Source organism: Crocodylus porosus, unplaced genomic scaffold (assembly GCF_001723895.1).
Source record: "Crocodylus porosus isolate Cpor-Errol unplaced genomic scaffold, CroPor_comp1, whole genome shotgun sequence".
NCBI classification, from domain to species: Eukaryota; Metazoa; Chordata; order Crocodylia; family Crocodylidae; genus Crocodylus; species Crocodylus porosus.
This window is the reverse complement of record NW_017728950.1, coordinates 21,028,283-21,045,499: the sequence shown is the minus strand read 5'-3', so window position 1 is coordinate 21,045,499 and position 17,217 is coordinate 21,028,283. Positions and strand designations below refer to the sequence as shown.

The window sequence follows — 17,217 nt, the reverse complement described above, 5'->3', positions numbered from 1 at the left end:
TTTTTTTTTAAACAGAAAACCAGGATCCCTAGTAATGGCTTATTAATTAAGCAGTTAGCTACTTATTCACAGGTGCTCCTTCCCTCCCAGGGCCTTGCTTCATGTAGGCTGTGTTGTCTGGCTGGGCTTGCTACCACCACCTGCTCCGCCTATCAAAGGGCCCCCAGAGTGACTCCCAGCATCAGCTCCGTGTCTGAGCTGCTTATGGTTAACTGCTTAACCAATATGATTATAGGGGTTTTTTAACAGTGTTTACATCCTTGCTTGTGACTTGACTACCCAGAGTAATTTGTTATTATCTGCAAACTTGGAGACTTCACTGTGTGTTTTCCCAGTCGCTGGTGAAAATGTGAAACAAGATAGGGCCTGCCCAACAGATATCCCTGTGGGACACTCCATTTCTGACCTCACACCATCCTGAAAAGTAACCATTTAGCCCTAGCCTTTGCTTTCTATCGTTTAACTAGATAGTCCACAAAAGAACCTTCCTTCCAATCCTGTGGCATTGCAGGGTTGGTTTTTTTTTTTTTTCAAGTCTTTGACGAGGAACCTTGTTGAATGTTGTTTTTAAGTCCAAATATGTTATGTCAACTAGATCCCCCTTGTCCATGTGCTTTTTGACATCTTAAAGCACTCCAGTGGACTGAGGCAATGTATCCCTTTACAAAATCCCAGGTGATGTCTAGTTTTGTAATTTGATTCCATCTACACATCTGAAACTTCAAATGTAAAGTATTGCTACCACTCATTTGTCTGATAACTTAATGACCAAGTAAAATATAGCCCCTACCCCATTACTAAAGGGGCAAGGGTGCATGGGCTCTCCCCCCATACACACACTTTCTCCACTTTCATTCCCCTCCCATGCCTTTTCTTGGATCTGCTGGGTTATTGCTTCCTTTTGGGGGTGTCCCCCTACCTGCTTTGGATGTGGTTTCCCCACCTCTTTCCCCAACCTTTTCCTTGCCCTCTTGCTTTCACTCCTTCTTTATTTTTGGTCATTGTTGCTCACATTTTTCTGGGTGCTACTGCAGCCCACTGACAAGAATGAGAATTTTGAAACCAGGTGGCCTTGGGTCCAGATTCAAGTCATCTCCTGATGACCCAGTGACAGAAGTAGAAGAGTTAGGTGACCTGCATCACCCATTATCAACTCAAGCCACAGACCAGAGAGGCAGTTTGGCTGCAGGAGCCACAGGGAAAGGAGCCTCGTGCAGAGAGACAAAGGAACTGAACTCAGAGCTGGGGGAGCGGTGGCCCCAGGTGGCAGTTGCATTGGGAATTGGATACAGTTCAGAACTCACTTGTTCTTTTGCTTGTTACTTGATGAATCTGAGGCAGATCAGGTCCCAGGGTAAGATGAGTCTGAGGCAGATCATTTTGGCTTTTAATGGAGTTGATGCTTAGGATTGTGGGTGATCCTAGTGTTGGTAATTTGGGCAATGGCTTTAGGGGGAACAGAGGCCATGGAAAGGGGGAGCCCATGAAGTACCACCAACCTCAACATGATTGGGAGGGCAGAGGGCAAAGACTGGGAGGTTAACTATGAGACAAGCAGGAAGAAGCTGGCCAGGACTGGCAGGTGGGACACATGGTGGTAGTCCTCAATCCCGCAATACGCTGAGTATACCTAAAGCTTACAGCCCTGAATAGTAGGATCAAAGTTAATAGGCACAGTAGGTTTAATAGGGTACAACATAACACTCAGTTTTTTGTGTTTTTTGGAACCATCTAAAGTCCATAAAATGGCTAGGCTAGGGACTAGGTAACCTTATAAAAAGGCAGCCCTATAGAAATAGAGCAATAAGAAGAGTTGCTCTGGGATAAGCAGCTCAGGAGTGGGACTGCCTTAAGGAGGCTTTTCTAGATGCTAGTGACTTTAGGTGTCCAGTGCTAGTGTGTTCACTTGGGGCAGGCGGGTGGTGCGCATATATGCTTTTTTTCCTCTCCCCCAGTGAAGTGACAGAGTAACGAGACTTGCTGTGGGTGGGACTGGCTTAGCTAATTGAAAGGTAGAGCTAGGCTAGGCAGCCCCAGCAAACAGCATGAGCAGCAGACTAGAGGGAGCTTGCCATAGGGAGCCAGGGAATAAGAGACTGCATGTGTTTATGGGCCCAGGTACAGGGGTTTGGTATGTGGGTTCCTGTGGTGTGGTTTTCTCCCTCCACATAGGTGTTCACCAGAGAACACAGGAGACACAAATGGAATCTGGGTCAGCTGTTGAGACCTGCATCAGATGTGCCATGTTTGTGTTCCTCCCAGAGTCAGAAGCACTTCATCTGCACCATGTCTAAGTTGGTGTCTACCTGGAGGAGAAGATTCAAAGTTTGGAAGCACAGGTATCCTTGCTGCATTGCATTGGCGACCAAGAAGATGACTTGGACAAGAGATGCTGGAATGGGGGAGGCCAAAGGGCATTGTGGAGAAGTGGTGGCGTACATCTTCTCGAAGAAGGAGGGTCCCTAGAATTGAAATGCAGTGGATTGAATTCAGCAGCAGCTTTCAGGCACTCTGTGTTGGATCCGCTGAGGAAGTCAGAGAGGACATCTGCAAGCATGGAGAGGACAAGGCATCAGCCTAGAGAGCAGGAAATGAGGCCCCAAGGACAGGGGCTTCTACAGAGAAGAGTGGTAGTGATTGGTGGATTGGTGACTTCCTTCTGTGGTGGACAGAGACTTCAATTTGTTGTCCAGATTTAGGGTCAAGGGAGGTGTGCTGTCTGTCTGGAGCCCAAATTCAGGACAACACAGAGGGTGTCTGTACGCATGCTTGGGGGGGCAGCTCTAATTAAAACGCCCACAGTGTCTTGTGTATTCAGTGTCCTGCATTTCAATGGTAGCAGGGGTACTTTAACTACATCTTATTTGACAATCCATTTTGAAATGTAGGGACACTGCATACATGAGATGCTGCAGCACACTGGGGTACTGTGTTAAGTTTTGGGCCCCCCACTACAGAAAGGATGTGGAGAAATTGGAGAGAGTCCAGCAGAGGGTGACAACAAATGTGAGGGGACATGACTTCTGAGGAAAGACTGGGAACTGGGCTTATTTTGTCTAGAAAAAAGGAGACTGAGAGAGGATTTAATAGCAGCCTTCAACTACTCGAAGAGTGGTTCCAGAGAGGATGGAAGTAAACTGTTCTCAGTGGTGGCAGATGACAGAAGAAAGACCAATACTCTCAAGTTGCAGCAAGGTAAGTCATTAGGAAAAAAATTCTCAGTAGGAGGGTAGTAAAACACTGGAACAGGTTACCCAGAGAGGTGGTGGAAGCTCCATGCTTGGAAGATTTTAAGACCTGGCTAGACAAAACTTTGGCTGGGATGATCTAGCTGGGGATGATCCTGCTTTGAGCAGGGAATTGGACTAAATGACTTTCTGAGGTCCCTTCCAACCCTAATTTTCTATGGTTCAGTGAAAGCGCCAGAGCACCACAGGACTGCAAGTGGCACAAAAGGGAAGTGAGTAGATCAAAATGCAAAATATGTCTGATGCATGTGTACAAATGTGAGAAGATGGGGGAATAAATGAGTTGAGCTGGAAGTTGTGGCCCATGAAAAGAAATAGATTCTGATTGACATCGCAGAGACCTGGTGAGACAGCTCTTATGACTGGACTGTCAACATTGAAGGTTACGCTCTGTTTCAGAAAGACAAAGTAGGGAGAAAAACCAACACATACACTTGTTCCCTAGTTCAGGAGGAGGAAGACTGCACAACAGTATGCATTTGGGTGAAGAGGAAAGGTGAAAGATGCAGCACCAATACAATAGTGGGATTTGTTATAGGCTACCAAATCAGGAAGAGGTGGATGAGGCACTCTTCAAGCAGGTAACAAATTTATCCAAAAGCTATGGGATAGTACTAATGGGAGACTTCAATTGTCTGGATATCTAGAAGAACAGTGCAGCCAAACATAACATGTCAAGCTGGTTCCTAATTTGTGTGGAGGACAACTTTTGGAGTGTCTGTTTTGCTTGGTCTTTGTACTTCCATAAAAATGTTTATGGATGTCTGTTTGCAACCTGAGATTGTAACGTTCTTGTGCATAGTTGGTGTCAGCATGATATGAAATGTTCACCCCATCTCTCATTAACAGTATTAACTTGAGAAACAGTCTTTAATGTGTACTGTAGTCCCAAGGTTAGTGACTTTTTCATAACTTGTTTCTTCAAAAGAAGTCATTTTTTAAAAAAGTTCATTTCTCCACCTCTTATTTCTAAAACTAGCAATTCCCTTGTCTCTTGCTCTTTTAACTTGACAATTGCCAGTAGTTTTACTACTGAAAAGAACTTCTAATTATTTTACAAATGTGCACTTTTTCGTTCTGTGAACAAAAGGCCAACTAATACGTTACATATTATATATACACACACAATATATATTAAAATGAGTATTTTTAAGAGTGTTTTCGTTAGTAGATGAATTGCTGTTGGAAACTGGAAAAAGAGTTAAAATTAGGTGGTGTCTTTTGCCTTTTTAGACCAGAAAAAAGATTAACACTTCCTCCACGGTTTCAGAAAGAACTTCAAGTGCATCTTTCAAGAAGGCCTTCTGTGGATTCAGATGGTATGTGTTCCTATAAAGAAGCTGTTCTTTTGCCTAGGTTTTCCATTATAGATTAATCATGTATCAGTAAGACAAACCAAGTTCATAGCTTTTGCTTTGTGTAAAGGCAACATAGCCTTGTTTTATTCATAATTTGTTTTATTCATTTATATAGATAATAGCCTGTTTAATTTATAACTTGTGAAAACAAGAAACATCTTGGAATGAAAGGCTTGCTCTGTTTAATATAGTTTGGGACACTGAGGATATGATTTTAAGCTGTGTTTTAGTACAATTATAGGAAATATTAAGATTTAATTCTGAAACCTAAAAAGTTAGTAACTTGTAGCACTACTCATCTACTAGGTTGCATAGATTTCCTGTATAAGTGTTTAATAACTGGCAGAAGCTTCCCAACTCTGTATTTTTTTTTGAGGACTGCCGCTTCTACATTTGTAGACTTTTTGGGTTGGTGCCTGGCTATGAAATTCCTTTCTAAAAAGGTGGGAATAGTGATTAGAAAGACAAAAATTGGATACAATCATGGACTTAAACAACAGTATTCTACTTCTGTAATGAGGTACAACTAAAGTAACACTTCTAGCCTTACTCTGTTTTTAGCTTGTCTCAATGCACTCAGAGGGTATGTTCCCAGGAGCAGGAAAGGTATGTTTTCCCAGGGATAAATAGGAGTGGCACATATTGCTAATTGTCCTTGGGCATGCCACTGCACACGTTCTCTGGCACATGGCAAACTGGTGGGGTAGGGGAGGCTGGAGCCAGCACCTGGGCTGGCCCCAGCAGCTTTACTTAAGGTGGTGGGGGCCTCTTGGGGCTGCAGTGGCAGCAATATGGGTGTGCAGAACATAGCTGTGGCCAGTCAGGCTCTGGTTTCATGTGGCACACACTGCAGCCATATACAGTTTTTTGGCACGATTGGTTTTTTTTTGTCTTTTTAACACTGGGATTTCCCAGTGAATGCATGCACATGCGGTTTATGCAGTTCGCAGCGCCACAGATAGGTTTGCAGTGCCTAAACCGCACATGCGTGTTTATGGGGATGTGCCTAGCCAGTCTTTAATCTACCATGAAAATGTAAATATTTCCTTGATATCATGTGGCATCATTTGACGAAACAGTTCCTATATCCTTAGGGAAAGAAATGAGATTTTACTGGATCCAAACAAAGAACATACAGAAAGTGTGACTGAGTGATTTTTTTTTTCTTTGTATTTTTTGGCCTTTAATTATTATAGCCTCACTTTTACACATACTGCAAAAGATTTAAACAGCTAAAGCACATTATCCCTAATTTCAAGATGGGACACTTTCAGGGCTAACTGCTTGAAAAGCCACCTCCTAAATCCTCATCTTACTCTTTTTTTGCCCTGAAGTCTTCCCTTCCTGATAAATACAGTAGGAAAATCAAGTCTTCTCTTCCTGATAAATACAGTAGGAAAATCAAGAGCTCTCAAGGATAACTGCTTAATATAAATTGCTTCTTCAGAATGTTGCAGCAAAGTAGGTTTAGGTAGGAAATCAGAAAAAACACCTTCACTGTTAGAGCAGTGATACAGTGGAATAGACTGCTTAGGGAAGTAGTGGAAGGTACTCGAGAAGAGTACCTTGAACAAGCATTGATCAGGGATGATCTAGGACAGGGGTGGGGAAGATACAGCCTGTGGGCCAGATGTGGCCTGCCAGGCTATTCTATCCAGCCCATGGGGCCCCTAAAAAATTTAGAAAATTAATATACATCTGCCCCTGGCTTGCCAAAACTCAGTAAGCGGCCCTCCACCTGAAATAATTGCCCACCCCTGATCTAGGAGAAGCTTTTGCCTATGATCTGCTATGGGTGTTTCCCATGCTTCTGGGCTTTGTTGGTTGCCACATGGAGCCAGGAAGAATTTTTCTTTTTGTTACTGGGTGTTGGCTGTAACCAAGGCTGGGGATTTTGACTGGGGTATTGTCAGTGCTTCTACTAGCATTTCATCCCAGAAGTTCTTGACTATAGGTTGACCCTTTGCTCCTCTCTAAAGGGTACACTTGATTGCCATATTTGGCATCATGAAGAAATTTTCCTCCATGGCATGAACTGTGGGATTTTTTTACCTTCCTGTGTAGCAGGGGACGTGGCCCTCTCTTTTTGGTTCTCTCCAACACATTTTAACAATGCTTGCAGCAGCTGTTGTCCCCCTCAATTTACCTGTGACAGATTAGGGTGTTTGTCTTGTGGCTGTCAGGGTTGACCAGGGTAGTTTTACCAGTAGGTTAGCCAGTGGATAAGTACAGGATGGTTTGGATATAGATGATCCCACCTTCAATCCTTACTTTTTTCTGTGGGTCTAATACTTTGATATTGTTTCCTTTGCTTGGTTTGAGTACAGAATTCTTCTGCATGTAATTTGTATTATTTATAATCTGTGTTGGTGCCCATGTGATTAAATTTCTGTAAATCGGGTCAAATAGTGACTACTTTTTACTTTTCATATTTTACTCCCTTCTCATTGTGAATTTACCAACTTTTTGCAAAATAACATGTACCACCTTTTTATTCTCATTTTACAGACCATTTGAATGAACCTATTCAAGAAACGCACAAAATCCCATCCAGTCTTCCTAATTCTAATGTAAATGAAGTTCAGAATCGTATTAGAGGAATTCTGACTAAATACAGCAATGGTATCTGGTTATCAAAGATACCACAGTTTTACAAGGAGATGTATGAGGAGGAACTTAATACCGATGTACTTAAACAACTTGAACATTGGCCTCATATTTGCATGGTAAGTCTTGTCTGCTTCATTTGAAAGCAGTTACTATATTTAAGAAAAACATTAAATATTCCATATAATGTTTGTTTGGACAAATATCCTCTTTGGTAGCTCTTACATTTTAACATTTCTTTTGAATTTGTTATCACATTTTCTGGCTGTCTGCATGCTGAGACACTTCAGGTCACAAAGTCCAGCAGGTTCAAAGATTGCACTTTACTGAGGCTTGCTGAAAGATGCTATGGGAAGGGGCAAAAAACTGGTTGAAAAGGCCCCAGAGTGGCAACTGGCTTCATGTTTTGGAGAACACAGGCAAGCTTAGCTTCTAGCCAGTAGAATGAACCCTGAAGCAGTGTTGAACCGGATTAAAAGGCTGCAGCAGCAGTATCGGCAACAGGCTTTACAGCAGCCATTCCAGCAAAGGATGCAAGAGGAACAGCAGCTTCAGTTGCTGCTGCTGGAATGAGTGAAATCTTGCCTGAAAGGGGGTGGGATGTCCCAGACTACTGCAGGGTGGCCACTTACAAAAATGAGGCTGGATGTTGAGCCTGAGCAATGGTGACACATAGGGGGTGCACAGGGGTGCACATGTACCTCCTGAGAGCACCGGTGCACCCCCTGACTGGCTGCACTTGCTCCGTAGGTGATGGGCAGGGGGGGCACATGGGAGCACTGGTGCCCTGGCTGCAAGCACCGGCCAGAGAGTAGCACGCCATTGCGCTTCTGGAAGTGGCCGCAGCCACTGCCGTAAACAGCCATCTCACAATCGGCCATGGGGGGGGCACACCCTCCCTCCCCCTCCGGGCAGGCATTGGGTGTCAGAGGGGGGTGCTACAGGAAATTTTAGTGTGGCTGCAGACCCCGTAGCCCCACTCCCAGTGCCACTGCCACCCGGCCCAAGCACAACTTGGCCCAGCCCCTGCTGAGAAGAGCCTAGTGCAGCCCTGGCCCCAGCCTGCAGCTGCAGCCCGCCCTGCCCTGCACAGATCTGGGGACACATCCTGTATTCCCTTCCGGGGTGTGTGTAATGGTGAGAGCCACTCACCGCACCTCCCAGATGAACCACAGCTCTGTCCCATGCCCTGTCCTGCCACGACTGAGCAATGCGTGCCCCAGACCCACTCCCTCCCTCACCACAGGGGCCTCTAACAGGGCCCCTCCCCCAATGTCCCTTCTCTCCCACCACAACAGACTTACCAGCTGGACGCAGCTCTTCAAGCTGCGTATCGGAAGTTGGATTGGTATTGGCTAATATGCCTCCTCGAAATCAGCTATCGGTGTTGGCCCCAAAAATCTCTATCAGTGCATCCCCACATGTAAGCCCTTGAAGGGAGGTCAGACACCTAGTCCTGGTTTATGGCCTTATGCCCCAAGATGACACGGGTGAACTCAGCCAGCTCACACTCTGGAACCAGAGGCAGGTGATGATTACCATGGAGAGGCAGTAGTGGATTGGAGGCTAGGAGAGCCCTCAGCCTGTTTTCCATGGAGCCAGTGTAGGCATTGGTGCCAAGATTGCACCCTCGTTGGGCTATAGTTATCTCCATTCTGAGGTCCTGGAAGAATTTCCCAGGTGGATAGCATATGTACTCCCAAAAAGCAAAAGTTTGGTTGAAAAAAGGCCTGAGGTAGCAGCCTGCTACAAATGTGTTTCTAACTTTGTGTATATTCAGCTTCATGAACTAATTTAAAAATAAACAACTTGCTTAGCAACCATAGTGGAATAGTGAAATGGAGTAAAGGCCTGAACATTGAACAACAGATTTAACAAAGTCACTGGCCTTACTTGGAAAGGTAACCAAAAGAATAAAAGAATTTTAGCATTGTTACAGCAAATGTGTCTTGTGGTTCCCTTCCTTGACAGAGTATTTTCTGATTTGAAACATGCTTGCTATGCATTCTATTTTACTCTTACTTTCAGGGATTTTTTTATTGCCCTTGTTTTTCCCTTCCAGGTAATTTAGGCTTCCCACCTTTTTATATTCACTTTCTTTTTCTATGATTTATTCTCCTTTGCAAGAGAGGACAAGCTCAGAAAATACTTATTCTGATACTTTGCATTATGAAGATGTCAAAGGAACTGGCAAGATCCTGATAAATATGAAATATATGTAAACTACTTGCAGCACAGAAGTAGTCCTTGATGGTTGTGTCATGTATCTGTGGGTAGTCTTGTTCAGTCTCTGCATCAGTATAAAGTGGAGTAATCTCATCAAGATAATGTGCAGAGCAGACATGCCTTGACATCTTGTGCCACTTATTGTTCCACAGGCTCTGGGAGGAGATCTTGGCTTCTGTTTGGGGCAGCCCTTCTAGGCCAGTTTCTAGGTCCTTACTACAAAGCCTTGCTTGGAAGGCTGATTGGGGGTCTGGAGATATTGTAAAATAGCTAAAGTTATATTTCACTTTTCCTCTATAGGGCTAGGGATAGACATTCAAAAACCTGAATTGATTCAATCTGTACAGGTTAGTCTAACCTGCCTAGGCTGAACCAATTTGTAACCATACAGGCATCCCCTCTGGACTGAGGAAATGCTGGCATGTGCCTGCAGTGGCTTAGGCTAGATGACAGGAGGCACTAGAGCAGCTCTCCGTTCCCTTCTACACTGCTGAGCTGAGGGCACAGTGTGGCCAGGCCCCAGCAGAATGCTCTCATTGGGAAGGGGTCCCCCCTCGCTGCTCAGCGGTGAGCCCCAGGAAGTTGCACAGGATCTGTCAGTCATCAGCTAAACAAAAGTCTCTCATTAGTTCTAGCTCTTAGCTTTTTTCCAAGGAAGGAATGGAGGGACATTACCAGCTACCTGTTGATTAGCTTCAAAAAGCCCTAAGCAGACACTGTCCTGTATATCTGTCCTGTCTGCCTTACGCAGACACCTCTCAGCATTAGCTAGCATACCACATGCTGGCTACAGTCTGTGCTGTGGGAGAGAGGAGGGAGGGATCCCTGCTTGACCAGCACGGGGGAGGGGGAGAGGAAGCCAGGCAGACCCTGCTGTACTTGCAGTCTCTTCCAGAGCTCTAGCCAAGGACCAGAGGGGCAGGGCCAGCTCTGCTGTGGAGCTGAGAGCCCCACCCAAGGCTGCAAAGCCTCCGGGATGTTGGGGGGTCTTTGGTTTAACTGAAACCAGGAAGGGGTCTGGGACAGACATTGCATAAACTAGTTTGATCCAAATCAGTTAAGTCTGATACTACATTCAGCCAGGTTTATCTCAAATCAGTTTCAGCCATTTTGAAACTGGTTTATGTGCACTGAATGTCTGTTCTGTTACAGGTTTTAAATCAGTTTCTGATCACTTATACCAGTTTATATGTAATGTCTGTCCCTAGCCTAGATGGTTACAATTATCTCTGCCACCCAAACCAATACTTCTGTGTCCTGATTCCTCTATATTGGGCACTGGCAACCTGTGGCCTATAGGGGAGATCCAGCTCTTGAAGAGACTGGTTTCAACTTGCTACAGTTAGGGAATTGGCAGCATAGTCACAGCATCAGAGGAGGTACCCCCAGGGTCTTGTTAACTGCTGTATTCAGTTTAGTCTCTGCTGCAGCAGAGGTGGCACCCCAGGATCTTGGCAACTGCCGCTTTTTGTATTTATTCCCCTCTCTGCCCTACACCCCTTGGTGATCAGCAGGTGCTACAGCCTGAGGTTGGAGCTGGATTGCAAACAGTAGCCTGTGGTGGCAAAAGGCTGCTAAACCTTGCTCTGTAACATCCAAGTCTTAATTATTTATTTGGTTCACAGGTGGAGCAAGGTGTAGTATATATGTAATAGCCCTTCTTTTAACCAGAAAAAGAGGAAGTTGCTTCCTATTTGGCCTTTCATGGAGAAGCAGTTTCCTTCTGAATGTCATCAAGTGATACCTTCAACAGGTGATAGAACTTCACCTGTCTAGGAAAAAACTCACTGTTTTTTAATATTCTAGACTCCAAAGAGGAAAATTATGCTTTCATCGATGATATGCTAGTGGATTGAGCTAGTAGTCCTATATAGTCCATTGTCAAGCTGAGTCTCGAACCATGTTCCCTCTGATTTGCCTGGTATCTCCCTGCTATTCTGCAGTGTCTGAGCCTGTTCTGTAACTGACTTATAGCACTTGAGGTGCTTCTGTATATGTTTTGCAGCATCACCTTCCTCGCTGAAGTGAGGTGTCTGTTTTAAGGAACAGGGCTGACCTGATTTTGTTTGAGTTTATGGAAATGCAGACTCTCTTTTTGTTTGTTTTGTTTTTTTTCTGAATGATATGCAGTGCCCTCTCACTGATACTTTCAGCAAATCATTTTCAGTGGCACACTTAACACATCTCTCACAAAAGGAAAATGCAGTAAGAAGTGTGGTTTTTGTCCCCTGTGTTGGACTTCAAAGAGACTGAAAATGCTGTGGATCAAACCAGCAAACAGAGATGGATCCACGCAAGGAAAGGAAATGGGTACAGTGACAACTTTAGATGGATTGCCAGATACTTGTGCTTGGAGACTTGAGACAGTAACATCTACATGGCTTGTGTACAACCTGAGGAATTCTGCTCTGCTAAGGAGAGAAAATGCAGACTTAATTGATTGTGCCCATGCTCACTCTTACCACTGGCTTGAGACACAGCTGCTTACTGCCTGGCTTTAGTCTTCCAGAAAACATTTTCTTTTACTATCACAGTTAACTTTCTTCTAGTGTTAGTTAAGTTCTGGTTTATAATATTTTAGTTGGTTGCTGACTCCCTTCCATGTTTTCAAGTTTTGGACTTGGAATGATGTCCTCTAGATATTGCCACGCTTGGAATAGGGTCATGCTGGTGACAGATGGATATTTTGGAATGCCTCTGCTATAAGGGAGATCCTGTGTCTCGGAAAATACTCGATCAGTCCTTCACCTCCCAAATCCACAAAGACAGAGAATCTAGGCTGCATTCCTATCTCCTAGATGAGGCTATGGGTGCAGCTTCAGAGCCAGGATCACAGATGTTCCCAGTATACCTTTGACTAGGTGGAGAGCACAAGCTTGGATTCTCTACCTTGCAGTATACTTATGCATGTTCCTGGACATCAGGAGACATTACTTTACAGTTAGGGCTGCCAGGCTCTGGAATGGGCAGGCTCCCAATGGTGCTCTCTCCTACCTTGGGGGTCTTCAAGAGGAAGCTGGACAGATATTTGGCTGGGTGATATGATCCTGGCACCCATTCCTGCCCAGGGCAGGGGGTTGGACCTGATGATCTGTTTAGGTCCCTTCTGACCCTAAATACTTTGATGCTATGAAAATGGGGAAACAAAGCCTCACTGGATGAAGTAGACAGAATTCAAGGGGTAAATCTTGCATAAAGCTACGCAGCTGGTGATCTTCCACTGAGACTTTGTGGCCCCATGCACTTCTCAAGCTTGGGTATGGTACAAAGTTTGGTACCAAAGCACCATACTGGACTGGGTCCACATAAACAGGGGCATGCTTTTGCAGCAGCACAGATAGTAGCAGCACAGATCTTGTGCTGCAGTTCACACCCCTACCCATGTACTTCATAGTGGGAGACATTGTCCTGTTGCTTCATGTACTGCATAGGGTCTGGCTGAGCCACAGGGTGCCTCATTAGGGGCTAGCCAGCAGGCAGCCCCCATGCTGAGGCACCCTGTGCCCCGGACATCCGAGGAGCAGCACGTCTCTGCCCACTGGGCATACCGTCTCTGCCTGCCGCAGACTACCCCCCTCCCCTCTCCGGAGTGCATTGTGCCTCAAGATGGGGGAGCAGGCAGCCCTGGGCTGCCTTGGCATGCTTCAGCACAGAGGCTCCACAAGTCTGAGCATGGAAGCTCCATAGTGGAGCATGGGAGCAAAGAAGCTGGCTGGGGCAGTGTGCCTCAAGATGGGGGAGCAGCCAGCCTGTCCTATCCTGCAGAACCTGTGGCTGCAGGGGGCCCTGCAGCCAAGAGGCTGTGCCGCACTCATCCCCTGCCACCTGCACCATGTTTAAAAGGCTCGATGCAAGCAGGGAGTCCCTTCCCAGCCAAGTGGGGTAGGAGTTCCTGGCTCTTTCCCCAACCCCCCCAGTGCAGCCCGCATGCACACAGCCCAGCCCTGACTATTTTATTTCAGTGAATTTATACTGCAATTAACTCCGATTTTGATTTTTCAATGGATCAAAGGGCCCCAAAACTATATGTTGCAGGAGGCCTCAAAAAATTGTGGGCTGGCCCTGCCCAGGGCTGCCTGCTTCCTCATTTCCACATGCCTCAGCATGGGGGCTCTGCCACTCCATGTGTTGGGTGGGGGCAGAGGTGGCTGGTTGGGGCACAGGGTGCCTCAGTGCAGGGGTAGCCAGCAGGCATTTCTGTGCTGGCCAAAGAAATGCAGCTTCATCATGGGACATGGTTCTACCAACTTTTTGCTCTGCAACACATACTTATTAGTGATGCCACTGGAAGCAAATGGTAGCCTTGTTTTGCTAGCACCCTCTATATTCCTCCATTTAATTGGATTCTGCTTCACTCCCAATGGGAGTTCTCACACAGTTTAATAAGTCCAAACACTGATAAAATTTGAAAGGATCTAAAATAGTCTTTCCTCATTCTAGCTGCTTCTGTTTCCAGTGTGTTTTCTGTTCACATGTACATATATCTTCCCTGATACCTTCTCCCTGAATTCCTGGCTTTCCTTTCCACATGAGCTGGTGTGCTCCACCTAATCAGTTCGTTGTAGGGTAGACGGTTTCTTTTCTGTGTATGGCATCTAGGCTCTTGAAAATGAGTTAACTTGCAACCCTGCAGCCACACGCCCTCCATCTTTAGACAGAAGTCTTTCTGGCAGGCTCTAAACTCTCTAAAAATGTACCATCACATTTCTTTGTCATTGGTGACATTGTAAAATTTACTGTTCATCCACTGAAGAGGGGATTGGGGATCCTTGGTATAATGTAAAGGTTAGTATCTGCAGAGGCAGTAGGTCACTAATGCATGGATTGCAGATGCACTACAACTACCTGCAGCTGCTCCGGGAAGGTTTTTAGGACCTTTCAATTGTGAATGTTGCGTTTTGCAGTTTCAGCTGAGAACAGATTCCGAAGCCTCCCTCAGGTCCAGGGCTAATGCCTTGCATGCTGCTCTCTGTTGTGGCTGGCAGCTAAATGGTATTACTGTATTTCCTTGCAAATAGTGCACACCCAGATTTTTGGAAGTAAAGGTGTGGATTACTTGAAAAAAATAAGGCAGATAGATACTCTGTTTAGGCAGGTAGTATGTTTCATTTAGTGGATGCCAGCTGACTGTAACACTTGAGGAAATGAGATGGTATTAAAACTATTAATGCACAATAAATAGCTCAAGATTGAGGAGGTCTGGTTCTGTATATAAAATGTGTGACTTAGTGTTTGCTTACTAATTTGTATGTAATCCAAATAATTTTATCTGATTTGTCTTTTTTCTTTTTAAAGGTGGAAACAGCATGCACTAGTGGGCAAACAGATGTACTCCTTTACCCTGCTAAGAAAACAAAACATTTTATAAAGAGTGGTTTAGATCATGAAAGAAAATCTCAAAACCTTACTTCTTCAAAAGCAGACCCTTTGCTAAAACCAATTATGGAGATCAAATCTGCTTCACATAACAGTGACTTCAAACAGAAAGTTGCAGAAATTTTGCTTAAGTATTCCAGTGGTCTTTGGGCTAATGCACTTCCCAAGGTGTATGAAGATGCATACAAAGTAAAATTTCCTGAAGATATTTTGAATAATCTTGACTTACTATCTGATGTCTGTACTGTGGACCAAATATGTGACAACCCCAAAAAGGCTATCCTTTATGCTAAACCACCAAAGTCTGTTGATGAGAATCTGAATGTCACTGAAAATATCCACATACACAAAGATATTAAGGCAGTAGTGGAACAAGAGCACGCTCTGCTAATGGAAGAGGCGAAGCAACAGTGTCCAGAAAATTTAACTGTCCCTCCTTTAATTGTTCCAGCTGAAGCATCCCCATCTGTATTGATAGTAGAGCTGTACAACACTAATGAAGTTGTCATCAGGTAAGTTTTAATTCATAAGACTTTTTTTAAAAGGATTTCTTACTTTATTGTAGTCTACATTCTCACCCCTTGGATTGGATAGTGTACTTCAGGAGAGAGAAGTGAAAATTTCAGTGATAGATATATTATTAACTAACAGTAACACGGAATGCATTTTACTATATGCCTACTGAATGCATAGAAAGAGGGACTATATTTGTTAACCTTACATGCACATAAAATGGCTGTATAGGAAAAATCTAATGTTAAATTTTCTGTGACACCGGGAAAAATTTTTTAAAAAACCCCATACTTGTTTTCCCAGCAGATGCACCTTGTCTGATTTAGGTACTTTATTGAAGTAGAGACGTGGGGCTGGAAGGTCATCAAGTCCAACACCCTGCTCAAGGCAAAATTGTATCTAAACTGTCATGCAAGTGTACAAACACTTAAAAATTTTTTAAACTGGGCAGACAACGCTATTGCACAACCTCCAGTCACAACACCTGAAAACACCCATAGAAGCAGGGGGAGGAATTCCTTCCCAGCAACCAGGAAACACAACATATAGGAGAACCAAACACCCTCTTATTTATCTTGCAATCTGGGGCCTGCAACTGGAACTTGACTCATCATGCATCGTAACTGGAGACGCAGAGCTCCCCTTTCCATCATACTATCCCTTCAATAAACTAATTCCTACTCTTTAATTGTGTTTCATAATCAAGCTCATTGTGGAGCTAAGCTTCATTCTTTTGCTGCTGAACATGGTTCTCTCCTATATCCAACTGCTCTGGGCTGCAGAGCTCTTTGCTTGCGATATCCAAGTGATGCATTTGTCAGAGTCGTTGGACTTCCAACTGTTCTTCTTCACATCCCACTACAGGTACTGCTACTCCCAAATCATCACTGACCTATGTCTATCCAGCTTCTTGACAATTTCTAATGAAGGGGATTCCACAGGTTCCCTAGGCAGTCTATTCCACTGTTAGAACAGAGGCAGTGAATTTTTTTTTTTTCCTGATGTCCCATCTAAACCTTCTTTGCTGCGGCTGCAAGCCATTGCTTCACGTCCTATCCTCTTCAGTGAGAGATGTTCTTTCTCTTCTTTTTGGCAGGCCTTTGGATATTTGAAAATTGCCATCATGTTCACTCCCTCCTACTTTAATTACCACTTCCTGCAAACTAACCATGTGTATTGCGCTTAACCTTTCCTTATATGGTTTGCATTCTAAGCCCTTTTATTATTTTTTTTATTGCCCACCTTTGCACCCTTTCTGACTTCGCATCATTTTTAGCTGCACACAGTATTCTAGATGGGGATTAACCAGTACTGAGTAGTGCCATAATCATCTGTTGCTTCTACCTAATACTAATGTTGATACACCCCAAAACTGCATTAGCCTTTTTGCACCTGTATCACATTGCTGACTTTTGTTGAGTCTGATATCCATTAAGACCTCAAAATTAATTGCAGTTCCATCCAGCCAGTTGTCAGTCAAATGGTGGCAGTGATTATGGCCTTTTAAAAAAAATGGCCAGTGTAATCAAATATATTTTTCTAAGTGAGAAGATTTAAAGCAGTCAAGCCTTATGCATTCATTGCATCAATAAGAATGATGGGCCTAGTTTTTTTTTCTTTCCCCACAGGATCTTATTTGTCCTTGTCAGACTTGGGGAAAATGCCATATGCTTTTCTTTCTTCGTGTTCTAATCTGTAATACTGAGTGCCTTAACTGTTCATATAGAATGTAATTTTGAGATTTGCTTTCATAGATTTCATAGACATTAGGGCTGGAAGGGACCTCAGGAGATCGAGCCAGCCCCCTGCCCAAAGGGCAGGAAGTCAGCTGGGGTCATAGGATCCCAGCAAGATAAGCATCCAATTTACTCTTGAAGGTGTTCAATGTA

The 17,217-nt window shown here is 44.3% G+C and overlaps 1 protein-coding gene across 2 annotated transcripts in view; it reads left to right on the top strand.

The window, feature by feature from the left end:
- The window catches only part of TDRD7 (tudor domain containing 7), a 96,166-nt gene that overhangs the window by 47,229 nt on the left and 31,720 nt on the right, over positions 1–17,217 (top strand). For both annotated transcript variants that reach the window (XM_019555198.1, XM_019555197.1), the window contains exons 5-7: positions 4,482–4,567; positions 7,115–7,332; positions 14,735–15,327. In XM_019555198.1, coding sequence (XP_019410743.1) covers positions 4,482–4,567; positions 7,115–7,332; positions 14,735–15,327 — 897 coding nt within the window. The remainder of the gene's footprint in view (positions 1–4,481; positions 4,568–7,114; positions 7,333–14,734; positions 15,328–17,217) is intronic.